Genomic DNA, 16,500 nt, shown 5'->3' with positions numbered 1-16,500 from the left:
ACTGGGTGACATGGAAGCTATGATAGATATAAGCTGGTCTGTAACCAAGTCACAAAGAAGATTAGGCAGGAAAATGCAGATTATGAGAAATCCTTGACAAAGGATGCAAAGAAAAAAGAGAAAAGAATTCTTTACTTATGTAAACTCTAGAAGGAAAGGGATGAATCAGATTGGTCCACTGGATATTGATGGTTCAACTGTTGATGATCCTGCTGAGGCGGCTAACAAACTAATCGAGTATTTTGCATCTACATTCATACATGAGGAGTTATTCAGGAAGGGGAATGCCAGAGGTGAGTTAAACTCTGGCAGTGAGCTAGATGATTTTGTAATAACTGAGAGTAAAGTGGAGGTGAAATTATTGAGGATAAACATAAAAAAGGCACCCGGGTTGGATGGAATCTATCCAGTTATATTAAAGGAGGCAGCAAAGGAAGTAAGCAAACCCTTAGCCATAATTATGAGAGCTTCTTTGGACTCAGGGGAGATACCTATAGACTGGAGATGTGCAATTTTGACAGCAATTCACAAAGGAAGATCAAAGGCTGACACAAGCAATTATAGACCTGTGAGTTTAACTTCTGTTCAAGGAAAATTAATGGAGGCACTGGTTAAAGAAGCACTGCAGGATCATTAAGGGAAAGTCTTCCCTGACCAATTTGATTGGATACTATGATGCAGTCACAAAAGAACTGGATGCAAGGAATAACTTTGATATTATATATTTGGATCTTAGAAAGGCTTTTGATACTGTTGCACATGGATGACTGCTGCACAAATTGGAGCAGTGTGGCATTGGAGGCAAATTGCTGCTATGGATAAAGGGATGGTTAAGGTGGAGGAGACAGAGTGGTAATCAATGGACACTGCTCATGTTATTAGTTGAGTCCCTCAGAGTTCAGTGTTGGGTCCATCGTTGTTTTTTGTATTTATAAATGATATTGATGATGGTATATCAAGCTTAATGTCCAAGTTTGCAGACGATACAAAAGTTGGCAGGGTTGTTAAGGGCACTACTGACAGTATGCTGCTGCAACAGGATCTGGAATGGTTGAGCAGATGGGCTAAGAGGTGGCAAATGAAGTTTAACATTGGCAAATGTAAAGTACTACATATGGGAAACAGTAACCCCAGAGTAATGTATCAACTCAGTTGTACTACACTGACAGTGGTAGAGAATGAAAAGGACCTGGGGGTTAATTGTGCAGTGCAGACGGGCTGCAAGAGTAGCTCATGGTGTCTTGTCAATGATATACAAGACTTTTTCTAGCAGGGATAAGGAGGTGATTATTCCCTTGTATAAGGCAATGGTCAGTCCACACCTTGAGTACTGTATACAGGTCTGGAGGCCTCATTTCAAGAAGGATGTAGAGCTGCTGGAACAATTACAGAGAAGGGCAGCAAGATTAGTGAATGGAACAAAAGGTTGCCCTTACAATGAAAGGCTTAAGTTTTGCAGATTACAGTGTCTGGGACTAGGCACCGGCAAGATGATCTGATAGAGGTGTATAAAGCCTTGAATGGTTTGAGCATGCTCAATGCTGATGGGATACTGCCTCTTGCTCAGAATAATCACCTGAGAGGGCATAAATTCAAATTGAGAAAAGACAGATGTAGGATAGATGTGCGGAAATTTGCCTTTAGCCAGCAGGTAGTTGGTTGGTGGAACAGACTTCCATCCCTTTGTGGAAGTTGATAGCCTAAATAAATTTAAGGCTCAGCTGGACAGGTATTTCAAACAAATGGAGGGGTGAAATGGGAGTGGTTTTTTTTTTTTTTTTTTTTTTTGGCTAATGCCGCATAAGCTTGCTTTCTTGCATCATATACCTCTACTAATGTTAGTGCATCAAAATAGCTTGCCAGATTGATTAAATGATTTTCTCTTTACAAAACTGTGTTCTGTTTCCTTAAGAATTCTGTTTATATCCAAATAATCCTGTACTGCACTCAATCATTTATTCCATTATTTCTCTACCACTGAAGTCAGTTTGGACAGTTGATAGTTACCCACTAAGTCACTTTTATGTGTTGGATATCCATTGGCACTTTTCAATTCAAGGGAATTTTCCCGATTCTATAATTCGCTCATAATTAACCTTAATGATCCGATGTGCTCACTCTCTTGCCTCATCCCTTAAAATAACCGAGTATATTTTAAGTTATACTCGGTTATAACTGAGTGTGAACGAGAGCAGCCTTGTGCAGTCGAAGTTTTTTCTGTTTTATTATCTTAAATTAGCATATTAACTTATTTTCTAGAGTAGCTTTATATTCCTAGTTATGATACAGCAATACCCCAAATAGCACTGATAATTAGTACCTAAACTGTTCCGTGTTATATGAAACTGTACTGATTGAAGTATAATTGTGTAATGGGTTTTAATTGAATGCGTGTACCGTCTTTAAACAAATTATAATATATCTATAAACAATATGCACTTGATAGCCAATTAAAAGGATTTGAAGAAAAAATATATATATTGCAAAAATTTTGTTAATGAAAAGGTAACATCATGAGAGATGAAAAAAAAAAGCTTTATTGTTTATTTAGGTATTTTAATAATAAAGTCTGGTGAAGTCATTTTTTCTTTTTCTCAGCATACAAGTTTTTGTAATATCAAATCCCATCTTGTAAAAGTTTCCATATCTTGATGCTATGTTCATAATTGCCTCGCGTGCCATGTCAACCCTTGAAAAACTTTCTCCAATTCTTCTGTTGAAAATTATTTTGGAGCCACTTCAGAATTGTTTTCCTCTTCTTCATATGTTCTTATGCAGTTTGCTCAATGATTTCAAGGAGAGTTACATCATCCAAGTCATTTGCATCTGAGTCAGTGCAGTTATGTAAATTGGCAGTGTCCAAAGTTTCGAATCCCAAGTGTTTTCCGATCTTCACAATGTTTTCGGCAATTGTCTGAACTTGCGACTAAAAACCAGTGAAATTAAATGCCAAATTGGGGTAAAACGTGCTGCCAAACAGAATGTGTGTTGTTTTCAGTGATTTATACCCAAGATGCAAATATATTTTCGATTGTATTTAAAGGGGTAAAAAAAAAAAACAATAATAATAATAAATAAATAAATTGTGAAATGAAAAGCTATCATGTTGTCTCATCAGGATGGAATTAAGAATACTGAACGCTGTTGCATGTTGCCGCTGCCTGCCTGACGGGAGCTATTAGGACAAGTGCATGTGAGATGATAGAGTTGGCGCCGCAGCATATATATGTAGAATACATGTCTAGGTTATTGAATGAGTTTTTATATGTACCGTAAATTTTTGACTTAAACTTAATTGAAAACCATGTTATGGTGAAACTCGTGCTGTTTGAAGCCGTGCTAAGCAAGGTATAGCTATATTAGTTTAATCAATACATACAATTTCCATTATAAAAATTACTTATAGAGAGAGAACATAGCTCAGTGAAAGTTAACCTCCGAGGTCTTGGAATGAATTAACTAGGATCGAAAACTGCAATAAATGCACATTAAGAAAGGATTCTCTCAAAATACTTACTTAAGTCATTTCATAAATAAATATCATTAATATTAGTATTCTCTTTACATGTTAAAAGTGGCAGTGTTTTTTTTATAAATATCTTGTATTTCCAGTTGTGCATGTTTTTAATAAACTTGGATTTTATAAAATTATGCTTATAAAGTTACCCTTTGATTTGATTTCAGTAAACAACGATTTACCTAGTGAAATTTTTTATTGGATCAAAATTTTCAATAAAGAATCTTATTCAAATGACCTTGAGACTTCAAATATGCATTAGTACATATTCAGCAGAACCTCAGAACCCAGCACATACTAGATTTTGGAATATTCCAGTTTTTTTCAAGGTATATACATAGCCTAAGTATTCAGGGGTAATTTGTTATTTTTCTTAGATAGCATAGTAACCCTGACCCCTATAATCTCCACAGAATGATATTTGCCACCTTTAAGGCAAAATATTAACCCATACTGCCAGATTGGTCTAGTGGGTAATGTACTTGACTGAAAAATAAAGTTTGAAGGTTTAATTGTTGCTTCCAGTGTGAGTGTTGTGATCGTCCAATATTTATTAATATGTGATATGATTTCAGCAATTGAATCGCCTTAAAAATTAAATACATATTACTGTATTATTAGGTACTGTACTGTGAAATTAGTTTTGAATATCTTGTGAGATTAATGACTTTATATCTTGCAAATAAGTAGTAACAGCGACATGCAGTCTAGTAAATGCATAAAATAAAAAGAAGTTGGGTTGGTGTTTGGAAATTATTAGTGGAACATAATGCATAAATCTGGCACCTGTTATCCTCCCCCCCCATCTCTTCTAATCCATTTGGCCTATTGCCTCTGTCTTGTATGGTTGCGTATCCTCAGAGAAATATTAAACAAAAGATATTGAGGTTCTAATGTATATTAATGTCACATTGTGTTATAACTATAACACATCCAAAAATTGAATAACAAAGCTAAACTTCTAAGATTGTTTAAAATATTGATTTCTGTTGGATTTTTAAACATTGTTCAGTGAAACTTTAAAATAATTTTGAGTTTCGTATTTAGGAGGATCAAAAATTTCTGGGAGAATTGTTTGCCCAGTTGACCGATGAAGCTACAGACGATGATAAGAGAAGAGATCTTGTTCTGTTTTTGAAAGAGTTTTGCATGTTTTCTCAGGTTTTACAACCACAGAATAGGGAATCATTTTTTAAGGTAAATTATCCTTAACATTTTAAATAACACATTAATCATTGAATCAATAAACTCACCTTTAATTTATTTATTTTTTAGTTTATATTACTAATGATTGTAAACTGATATAATTGCCTGTCATTTTGATATGCATTTATTTCACACAAACAATGAATAAATGTTATGATGCTTGTGTTTATATAGAAGTAGTTATTCCTGTGTCTGTTATTCAATGCTGTTATATAATTGAGAATTCACAAATGTGTATTGCAATAGGAGAATTCGTATAGCATCTATACAGTTCCTCCCTTGTAACTATTAAAATATATGCGTTTTCCAGAGGCTTCTTTGTTAGGATTAAGTTGCTAGTTTATTTTCAGTGCAGTAATTACTTAGAACTCTGTGTATGTTTGAAATTAATTAATTGTAAAATCTTTTGTACAACAGAATAATATCTAAAGTAAACATATACCTGATGAATATTTGGTATAAATACACCAAATCCTGCCTAATATGGAACATCACAATCCCCCCCCCCCCCCCCCCCAAGTTTCCATTTTGGCCAGTTATTTCCTGTTTTTTTTAGAAGTGCTAAGAAATTACTATTATTACTATTCTAACTAACTCATAGGAATTTGAAGTTTAACCCTGCTAGTTTTGTTGAGCATACGTCTTGCTTCTCCACAACTTGTTTGAAAACAATATTATCTCTTCCAAAAACTCTAGCCATCACTGGAGGCCTTGGGCTATTGTGTTTGTAATTTTTCAGCCACCTGCTTGAATAGTGTAACAGTGTGCCAAGCAGCACACTGTTACACTATTCAACTTAATTCAGAGTACACATTATCGGGCGCCTCCGTAGCCAGGTGGGCAGGAGCAGCAGTGCGTAGCACACGCTTCTTGATTCGACCGGGGTTCAAGCCCATGACCACCAAATACGGAGGATGCGGAAAGGTCAGGAAATGACCACTGCATATCCCCTGAGCAATATGGCCTTAGTTGCTAATGCTCGTAAAAACCAAATAACATGACAGAGTACACATTAGGGTCACACACATAGATATATTGCATTATTGCTGAACTTAGAACCTTTTTTTAGGTTTTTTTTTTTTTTTTTAATATTTTCCAATAATCTATATTGAGAACAGTCAAATGTACACAATATGCATACATCACACTTGCTGATTTTTCACTGAATTTGTGGGATATTTTTAAGAGTTTTCTTAAGCTTTTCTAGTAGTCTTTTAATGTACTCTCTCTATTTTGCTCATATACTTTCTCAGTTTTCAATCTAAATTTTCCTCCTGATTTTTCTGTGCTCTTTTGAATTAATGTGCAGGGCATATTAATTAGCATTAGCATTAGTAGAGGCATTTGATGCAAGAAAGCAAGCTTATGCAGCATCAGCCAAAAAAAAAAAAAAAAAAACCCACTTCCACTTCACCCCTCTGTTCCTTCAAAATACCTGTCCAGCTGAGCCTTAAACTTATTTAGGCTATCAACCTCCACCACAAGGGATGGAAGTTTGTTCCACCAACCAACCACCCGCTGGCTAAAGGCAAATTGCCGCACGTCTATCCTACATCTGTCTTTCCTAGATTTGAATTTATGCCCTCTCAGGTGATTTTTCTGAGCTAGAGGAAGAATCCCATCAGCATTGAGCATGCTTAAACCATTCAAGGCTTTATACACCTCTATCAGATCACCTCGCTGGTGCCTAGTCTCCAGACACTGTAATTTGCAAAACTTATTCTTGTATATCATTGACAACACACCATGAGCTACTCTTGCAGACCGTCTGCACTTCTCAGAAAACTTCATATCTGCCTGCACAATTACTCCGTCCTTTTCGTTCTCTATCACTGTGAGTGTAGTACCACAGAGTTGATACGTTACCCTGGGTTTACTGCTTCTCATATGTAGTACTTTACATTTGTCAATGTTAAACTTCATTTGCCACCTCTCAGCCCATCTGCTCAACCTTTCCAGATCCTGTTGCAGCAGCATAGTGTCAGTAGTGTCCTTGATAACCCTGCCAACCTTTGTATCGTCTGCAAACTTGGACATTAAGCTTGATATACCATCATCAATATCATTTATAAATACAGAAAACAATAATGGACCCAACACTGAGCCCTGAGGGACTCCACTAATAACATTAGTCCACGATGAGCAGTGTCCATTGATTACCACTCTCTGTCTTCTCCCCCTCAACCACCCCTTTATCCATAGCAGCAATTTGCCTCCAATGTCACACTGCTCCAATTTGTGTAGCAGTCTTCCATGTGCAACAGTATCAAAAGCCTTTCTAAGATCCAAGTATATAATATCAAAGTTATTCCCTGCATCCAGTTCTTTTGTGACTGCATCATAGTATCCAATCAAGTTGGTCAGGCAAGACATCCCCTTAACAAAACCATGCTGTGTCTGAGCTATAACTGAAGTCTTTTCTAAATGATCCTGCAGTGCTTCTTTAACCAGTGCCTCCATTAATTTTCCTGGAACAGAAGTTAAGCTCACAGGTCTATAATTACTTGTGTCAGTCTTTGATCCTCCTTTGTGAATTGGGGTCACATTTGCACATTTCCAGTCTATGGGTACCTCCCCTGAGTCCAAGGAAGCTCTCATAATTATGGCTAAGGGTTTGCTTACTTCCTTTGCTGCCTCCTTTAATATAACTGGATAGATCCCATCCACCCCGGGTGCCTTTCTTGTGTTTATCTTCAACAGTTTCTCCTCCACTTTACTCCCAGTTATTTCAAGATTCTGTAGCTTACTGCTAGAGTTGAATACACCTCTGGCATTCCCCTTGCTGAATAACTCCTCATGTGTGAATGTCGATGCAAAATATTCATTTAGTTTGTTAGCTACCTGAGCAGGATCATCAACACTTGACCCATCAATATCAAGTGGACCAATCTGATTCATCCCCTTCCTTCTAGAGTTTACATAAGTAAAGAACTCTTTACTGTTTTTCTTTGCATCCCTTGCCAAGGATTTCTCGTAATCTGCCTTCGCCTGCCTAAACTCCTTTGTAACTTGGTTGCATATCAGCTTGTATCTATCATAGGCTTCTGTGTCATGTGTTAATTTGTAAGTATCCCATGCATTTTTCTTCTCTGTCATATGCCTCATTAGTTCATCTGACATCCATTTTGGCATCCAATTCAGAAAGTACAAACTCATTCTTAGATTTTGGGCTTTCTATTAATTTATGTACATGAATCACTTTTGGAATAAAAGTTGGGCTATGGATGTAATGAATGACTGCACTTACAGAACAGATAATGATGCCTTCTATGATATATGTAAGTATAGGTTTCATATAGTGAATGGAAAGCAGGGATGGGTTGCTGTAAATTGCATGTGATGATGCAATTCTCGAATGCAGAGGGGTGAAAAGATAGTAAATATTTATTGTCGATGGTATATGACATTCACATTAAGGATGGAATTATTGGGCCACACAGGCAGTTTCATCCTTTGATTTGGATTGTGCCAGTAAATCTTTTTTCAGCCTTGCATCCTTAACCGAATCAGACTTTAATTGCCAAAAATTTGGTTATTCACAGTCTATAGGAGAGTTGCCGTAATTATTCTGTCTTTTCCAAAGAATGTGAGTGATGGGGAAGGGGGATTCAAATTTACAAAATTGAGCACAATTTACATTTACAAAATTGAGCACATATAAAAAGGCTAAAAAAACAAAACAAAACCCCATTCTCTGTCTCACTGGAAATATCACCTATGCCTTGGTGATCCTATAGCAGCATAACACATCAGTACAAACAGATATTATTATATCATCAAATGCATCTTTTTTTAAATGAGTAGAACTTCTATTCCAGTCATCAGCAGAGCAACCCATTTCTTAGAGTGCAACCTAAGCCATAAATACATCAGTAACCATCCCTTCTGTCATCACAGCTACTTGAGCAAGCAGAGCCATAAAATGTCTGGGGAAAACAAACACATCATTGACCATATTGAGTATGATGGAATTATTCTAGAAATAGAATAACCCCCCCCCCCCCACACACACACACATCAAGGGGAAAATTTAAAAAAAAAAACTTCTTGGAGACAGAAAGAAATGTTAAATACAGTGGATTCCGGTTTTTTGGGCCACCGGTTAATCGGGGCAAATCTTAAAGAACATAACCCAATCGAGAAAATAGCCAGGGTTTACTTCGCTTAATTGGGACAACATGCCATTTAATCGGGGCAGGAGACTGCAGCACTGGAGATTACCGTACGATTGTGGTTCGGTCAGATTTCTGGAGGTCACAACCAGAAAACAATTAGCAGTCACCTGTTTATTGAGCTTTTTTGTTAGTGCAATCAATCTATCATAAACGGATAGTAAAGTCAATCTTATTGAATTTGTAATAATACCGACAGCTGGAATGGTGGGTTATTATGGTGAAATGTGTTCACACTTCCATGGAATCTTCAATCATATAAAAAAATTAATTTTCAGAATCTTCTCTTCATTCCTATTTTTAAAGCTTCGTAATTCGTTACTCCATTCTCATTTGCGCGCATCATGTTACTTGCAATTTGTGTGTGCCGTATTCTTTGTTATTGATTGCTTATCTTTTTACTGTTTAAATTTTAACAACTATATACAAATGTCAGTGAACAGAAATATCAACTAGTTAGTATGTACATATTACAGTACGTATTAATTATTCTGATTATCACGTATCATTTAATTTTTTAATTGGTAAGGTAATGAAAGGTAAATTTGTGCTTAATATATCTTTACTTTTATAGCCTGTGGATAAATTTCCTCCTATTTTTGCTAATTAGAATTGCCGTTTAAGAAAATTAAAATTCAATTCACAAACGTGATCAAAATGACGGCACTTACTACACATCGTATAGTGAATGGTACTTTGCTATGGTGAGTCCGTCGTAACATGATTTGATTGTACAGTGAATCAAATGTAAAGCGGGGATCCATTGTATTTTTAAATATTTACGTGAAACTTCAGATAATTGGGGCAGCCACTTAATCGGGCCAAAATGAACTAGTTCCCTGTGTCCAAAATAACCGGAATCGACTGTATAACCAAATAATGTCTATTGTAATTCAATGGAGCTGTTATGGGTTCTGCAGTAACCTACATGTCACATGATCTTCTGAAGCACCATAATTCTATAGTTTTTTATTTGAAGGAACACATGCAATTCTGCTAATTTCTCAATTAGTTTGGCTAATCAGCATTTCAGATCATCATTATATCACTGTATTTACAAAAGTATGCTTTGCTGTCTTAGCTAAGATGAGTTGATTAGAGTGATATATAAATAACTAACAACTTTTACTGTAAATTCAGAGATTAAAAAGTTTAAGTGACAGAGCTTTAAAATACCACGTTATAAGAAGTATTTTGTTTAGAAAACAGTTTTGAAGCTGCAATGGAAATATTTGCAAATGATTTTCAAAATCATAATAAGCAAATTCACTGTTTTGATCCCATCCACCATTCAGACATGAAATAATTCTTCTTCCATTGCAAACTTTAATAATTATCTTACCTTCTTTAACCTAATAAAATTGAATTCAACTAAAACTCAATTCATGAACATCTCACTAATGCCAAGAACCCTGTCTTCTGCCAATTCTTGTCCAAGAACAAGAATTGCAGAAGAGAGTGTCTTCACGGCCAGGTATTAAGTACAGTTTTAGAATTTAAGTTTCTTGGAAACTTTTTAGCTTTCAAACTTGCCTTCAAAATACACATAGAGTATCTTAGTAAGAGAATTCGAAAAAGCTTCTGGCTAGCATTAGCATTAGTAGAGGCATTTGATGCAAGAAAGCAAGCTTACGCAGCATCAGCCAAAAAAAATTAAAGCAAAATAAATAAATAAAAAATAACCACTTCCACTTCACCCATCTGTTCGTTCGAAATACCTCTCCAGCCGAGCCTTAAACTTATTTAGGCTATCAACTTCCACGACAAGGGATGGAAGTCTGTTCCACCTAACAACCACCTGCTGGCTAAAGGCAAATTTCCGCACATCTATCCTACATCTGTCTTTCCTAGATTTGAATTTATGCCCTCTCAGGTGATTATTCGAGCAAGAGGAAGAATCCCATCAGCATTGAGCATGCTCAAACCATTCAAGGCTTTGTACACCTCTATCAGATCACCTCGCTGCTGCCTAGTCTCCAGACACTGTAATTCGCAAAACTTAAGCCTTTTTTCGTAAGAGCACCCCTTTGTTCCATTCACTAATCTTGTTGCCCTTCTCTGTACTCGTTCCAGCAGCTCTACATCCTTCTTGAAATGAGGTCTCCAGGCCTGTATACAGTACTCTAGGTGTGGCCTGACCATTACCTTATACAAGGGAATAATCACTTCCTTATCCCTGCTAGAAAAATTCCAATATATTGACAATACACCATGAGCTACTCTTGCAGCCCGTCTGTACTGCTCAGAGAACTTCATATCTGCCTGCACAACCACCCCCAGGTCCCTTTCATTCTCTACCACTGTCAGTGTAGTACCACAGAGTTGATACGTTGCTCTGAGGTTGCTGTTTCCCATTTGTAGTACTTTACATTTGTCAATGTTAAACATCATTTGCCACCTCTCAGCCCATCTGCTCAACCTTTCCAGATCCTGTTGCAGCAGCATAGTGTCAATAGTGTCCTTGACAACCCTGCCAACCTTCGTATCGTCTGCAAACTTGGACATTAAGCTTGATATACCATCATCAATATCATTTATAAATACAGAAAACAATAAAGGACCCAATACTGAACCCTGAGGGACTCCACTAATAACATTAGTCCACGATGAGCAGTGTCCATTGATTACCACTCTCTGTCTTCTTCCCCTCAACCACCCCTTTATCCATAGCAGCAATTTGCCTCCAATGCCACACTGCTCCAATTTGTGCAGCAGTCTTCCATGTGCAACAGTATTAAAAGCCTTTCTAAGATCCAAGTATATAAAATCAAAGTTATTCCCTGCATCCAGTTCTTTTGTGACTGCATCATAGTATCCAATCAAATTGGTCAGGCAAGACTTCCCCTTAACAAAACCATGCTGTGTCTGAGCTATAACTGAAGTCTTGTCTAGATGATCCTGCAGTGCTTCTTTAACCAGTGCCTCCATTAATTTTCCGGGAACAGAAGTTAAACTCACAGGTCTATAATTACTTGTGTCAGCCTTTGATCCTCCTTTGTGAATTGGGGTCACATTTGCACATCTCCAGTCCATGGGTACCTCCCCTGAGTCCAAGGAAGCTCTCATAATTATGGCTAAGGGTTTGCTTACTTCCATTGCTGCCTCCTTTAATATAACTGGATAGATTCCATCCACCCCAGGTGCTTTTCTTGTGTTTATCTTCAACAATTTCTCCTCCACTTTACTCTCAGTTATTACAAGATTCTCTAGCTTACTGCCAGAGTTCAATACACCTCTGTCATTCCCCTCGCTGAATAACTCCTCATGTGTGAATGTCGATGCAAAATATTCATTTAGTTTGTTAGCTACCTGAGCAGGATCATCAACAGTTGACCCATCAATATCAAGTGGGCCAATCTGATTCATCCCCTTCCTTCTAGAGTTTACATAAGTAAAGAACTCTTTGCTGTTTTTCTTCGCATCCTTTGCCAAGGATTTCTCGTAATCTGCCTTCGCCTGCCTAACCTCCTTTGTAACTTGGTTACAGATCAACTTGTATCTATCATAGGCTTCTGTGTCACGTGTTAATTTGTATGTATCCCATGCATTTTTCTTCTCTGCTATATGTCTCATTAGTTCATCTGACATCCATTTAGGCCTAAACCCTGAACAATATTTCTTAGTTGGTATGTAAAGCCTAGTAGCTTCCAAGATAAGTTCTTTGAATGCTTCCCATTTTGAATTTGCTGTTGGTAACATCATCAGTTGATCCCACTGTATAGAATTTAAATACTGTCTCAGTCCATCGTAGTCGCCTTTACGGAAGCAATAACCCTTCCCTTTACCCCTAATGGTAGTTACCTCTTTCAGTAAATCCCACTTCAGCACACTGTGATCACTGCCACCTAGTGGTTCATTTCTCTGCAGATTCTTAATGCATGAAGAATCACTACTGATAATCAAATCAAGAGTATTACTCCCTCTAGTTGCCTCCCGAACATGCTGATGTAGAAAACAATCATCCAATAAATCCACAAAAGCCTTGCTAGTGTGTGAGTGACCAGCCCCCAAATTCCAGTCAATATCTGGGAAATTAAAATCCCCCATAATAAGACTCTCTGATTTACTGGCCCACTCTATTTCTCTGTACAGTTTCTTATTATACTCATCAGAGTCATTAGGCCTATAGCAAACTCCTACTCTCAATTTTGATCTCCCAACGCTTATGTCACACCCAACTGACTCGACACTGCACTGTCCAGCGGTGTCGACTGGCTTCACTTCCTTGGACTTTATGTGTTTCTTAACTAATAGCATAACCCCTCCTCCCTTCCTATCCTGTCTATCCTTTCTGTAGATATTGTACTCCCCAAATTCCAGTTCTGCATTCCTTATATCTGTGTGACACCATGTCTCTGAAATCCCAACAATATCTGCCTTTGTTGTTTTGAGCAATACCTCAAATTCATCAAATTTATTTACTAGACTCCTAGCATTGGTGTACATGCAAGTATACATGCACCTGCTCTTCCTCTTAGCCACCCTAACACAACCCATGTGTTTACTTGTACCCCAATGATTCCCAGCAGTCTCTGAAATATCCTGCATCTTATTTTCCAGGCTGCTGCTCTTTCCAATAGAAGCAGTGCAAGAATCACTTTCTCCTCTGCCAGTGGCTACTGTTAATCTATTAGTCCTTGTATCCCCCCCAATCTAGCAGTTTTCCGACCCTCCTTACACTGCCTCGATAGCATCAGCAAACATTCTTGCACCCTTTCTATATAAGTGTATCCCATCCCTGTAGAAGCAGTCTCTCCTGTTAACAAGTACAAACCAGGGTGAAAAAAATTCTACCCCTTGAGCCCTGCACAATCTTTCCAGGGCCGAATTGATCGACAGGGCTCTCATCATATACTCCCTCCTATTGTGTCTGGGCAGAATTGCAGACACTTTCAAATTCAACCCTAATTCACGGCTTTTTTTTCATCAGTGACCTGTACTTGTTAAGTAATTCCGCCGGTCTCCTACTCTTAATATCATTAGTGCCAACGTGTACAACTGTATCACCTTTTATGCCCTTAAAAGATGATATCCGCTCTAGAACATCATCAACCTTTGCACCTGGTAGACATACCCTGGTCCTGTTCCACCTATCCTTTTTATAAAGCATGTTTCCCTGACAATAGAGTCACCAACAACTACTAGTTCCTTTGGGGCCAGTGCATTCTAGCTAGTGAAGCTAGATCTAATAAAGTTTAAAAATATTTATATTATATATATTTATAGATATATTTAGATATATTTATATTATATATTTTCTGGAGTCAAGTGTCCAACTTCTAGTCATCAGCTGTAATCATCTATAATCTGAAATGTACCTTTGCTATCTTGAAGTGGGCCTGCAAACATGCTCATTTCACTATCTCCCTATCCAAATCACAGTCCCTTGAGGGTTTTTATTTCCTACCCTCATGCATGCTATTTTGCAGTAAATGAGATTAACTTTGTAGTGAAACAAATGACAGGGGGTTAGACCATATTAACATCTGTAATTTTGTTGAAACTGGAGTTCCATCAGCTTGTCTCCAAAACACACCTAAATTGACTTCAGACCTGAATGGATTGGTAAAATTTGATCACTACTCACCAAACTTTACAGTATAGCTAATGAATAACTGTGATCAGGCAAGTGGTCACAAAATAAAGAATATGGGCAGATTCGTTTAAGAAAAATGTGTGCAAGTAAAATTGTGAATTGTGCTTTCTGTTAACTTATTTGTTATTAGTTATAATAACTAATCATTTAACTCTGATTTAAACATTGATTTGTTACTTTTTTTATATATTGAAGGCTGCACTGGTGTCTGTTCTCAAATCTCCTAGCTGATCTTGTGTGCTCATCTTGGGATTATTAGAATATTATTTAAAACTTTCAAGTTATTTGGGCGTGGCTAAAATTATGTTTTCCGGTCAAAACAGCGCTCAGTGGGTGGTGGGGAGAGGGGTGACAAAATCGAGCGTGGATGTTTCTCGCTAATCCTTGTTCAGTATGTGTTGTGCACTTGTCATGGAGGTTTCGTCGTTTGCTTTTAATTTATATGCTTATAAATTGAATAAATTTATCAATTTAAAAATTGATATGCTTACAAAAGTGATAAATGTACCGTTTTGCAATGTAAAACAGACTTTTTCAAGTGTGTTAATGGAAGAAAGTGACTTTATTGTGGACAAGTTCTTTCTAACCCGTACAAAAATATGGCTACGAATAACAAGGGAAATGTGAAAAGATCAAAGAAGGTGATGACATTATCGAATAAAATTGAGTTATTAGATAAAATTTCTAATGGTGAAAGTGTCTCCTCAGTGGCAAAACATTATAAAATCAATGAGTCAACGGTACGATCAATCAAGAAATCGGAAGAAAAAATCCGCCGTAGTGTCCATGAAAATTTGCTCTGTAACTCGTGATGTTAAATTAGAAAAAATGGAAAATGCTTTAAATCTGTGGATAGAAGACCGAACTCAAAATAAAATTCCGTTAAGTTCACTCATCATTCGTGAGAAGGCAAAACTCCTCTTTCAGCACTTTAGCGAAACTGGTGATAGAACTGGCGGGATAAGTTTTTTATGAAGGTACATATATAGACAAAATTTTAGACTAGTTTTTCTTATATATTTCATACTTTGGAACGAAACCCCTTTATTACTATGGGAGCCATAATTCAGTATTCGTGTTTTTGGCATTCGTGGCATTGCTCAGGAACATCATTCGTGAGAAGGCAAAACTCCTTTTTCAACACTTTAGCGAAACTGGTGATAGAACTGGCGCGATAAGTTTTTTAGCTATAGCAAAGGCGCTGGATTGAAAGACTTGTTTGAAATTTCTAGTAAATATTACAATTTAATATTAAATTGTTTCTTATTTTCATTTTGATGCTTTATGCTTGCATTTCACTATGTACATAGTCATATTATGAAGGTACATATATAGACAAAATTTTAAACTAGTTTTTCTTATATATTTCATACTTTGGAACGAAACCCCTTTATTACTATGGGAGCCATAACTCAGTATTCGTGTTTTTGGCATTCGTGGCATTTCTCAGGAACATAATCCCTGCAAATAGCAGGGGTTTACTGTATACAGTAAATCCCCCACTATTCACGCGGTTATGTTCCTGAGAAATGCCGTGAATACTGAGTTATGGCTCCCATAGTAATAAAAGGGTTCCATTCCAAATATGAAATATATAAGAAAAATTAGTCTAAAATTTTGTCTATATATGTATTATATGTACCTTCATAATATGACTATGTACATAGTGAAATACAAGCATAAGGCATCGAAATGAAAATAAGAAACAATTTAATATTAAATGTAATATTTATTAGAAATTTTAAACTAATCTTTCAAACCAGTGCCTTTGCTAGCTAAAAAAACCTATCCTGCCAGTGCTATCACCAGTTTTGCTAAAGTGTTCATGCCTTTTCACGAATGATGAGTGAACTTAACGGAATTTTATTTTGCGTTCGTTCTTCTATGCACAGATTTAAAGCGTTTTCCATTTTTTCTAATTTAATGTCATGAGTTACAGAGCAAATTTTTGACGCAATTAGTGCATTTTTCACGGACACTATTGCGGATTTTTTCTTCCGATTTCTTGA

General features: G+C 36.8%; 1 protein-coding gene across 1 annotated transcript in view; it reads left to right on the top strand.

Moving 5' to 3' along the window:
• flfl (serine/threonine-protein phosphatase 4 regulatory subunit 3 flfl) overlaps positions 1-16,500 on the top strand; it is a 283,664-nt gene that overhangs the window by 160,796 nt on the left and 106,368 nt on the right. The window contains exon 7 of the mRNA XM_090376738.1: positions 4,565-4,714. Within this exon, the coding sequence (XP_090232864.1) occupies positions 4,565-4,714 (150 nt within the window). The remainder of the gene's footprint in view (positions 1-4,564; positions 4,715-16,500) is intronic.

Source organism: Mastigoproctus giganteus, chromosome 6 (assembly GCF_048544385.1).
Source record: "Mastigoproctus giganteus isolate SK-2022 chromosome 6, ASM4854438v1, whole genome shotgun sequence".
Classification (NCBI taxonomy): Eukaryota; Metazoa; Arthropoda; class Arachnida; order Uropygi; family Thelyphonidae; genus Mastigoproctus; species Mastigoproctus giganteus.
Note: the sequence above shows the minus strand (reverse complement) of the source record. Positions and strands in the feature narration are given on the sequence as shown.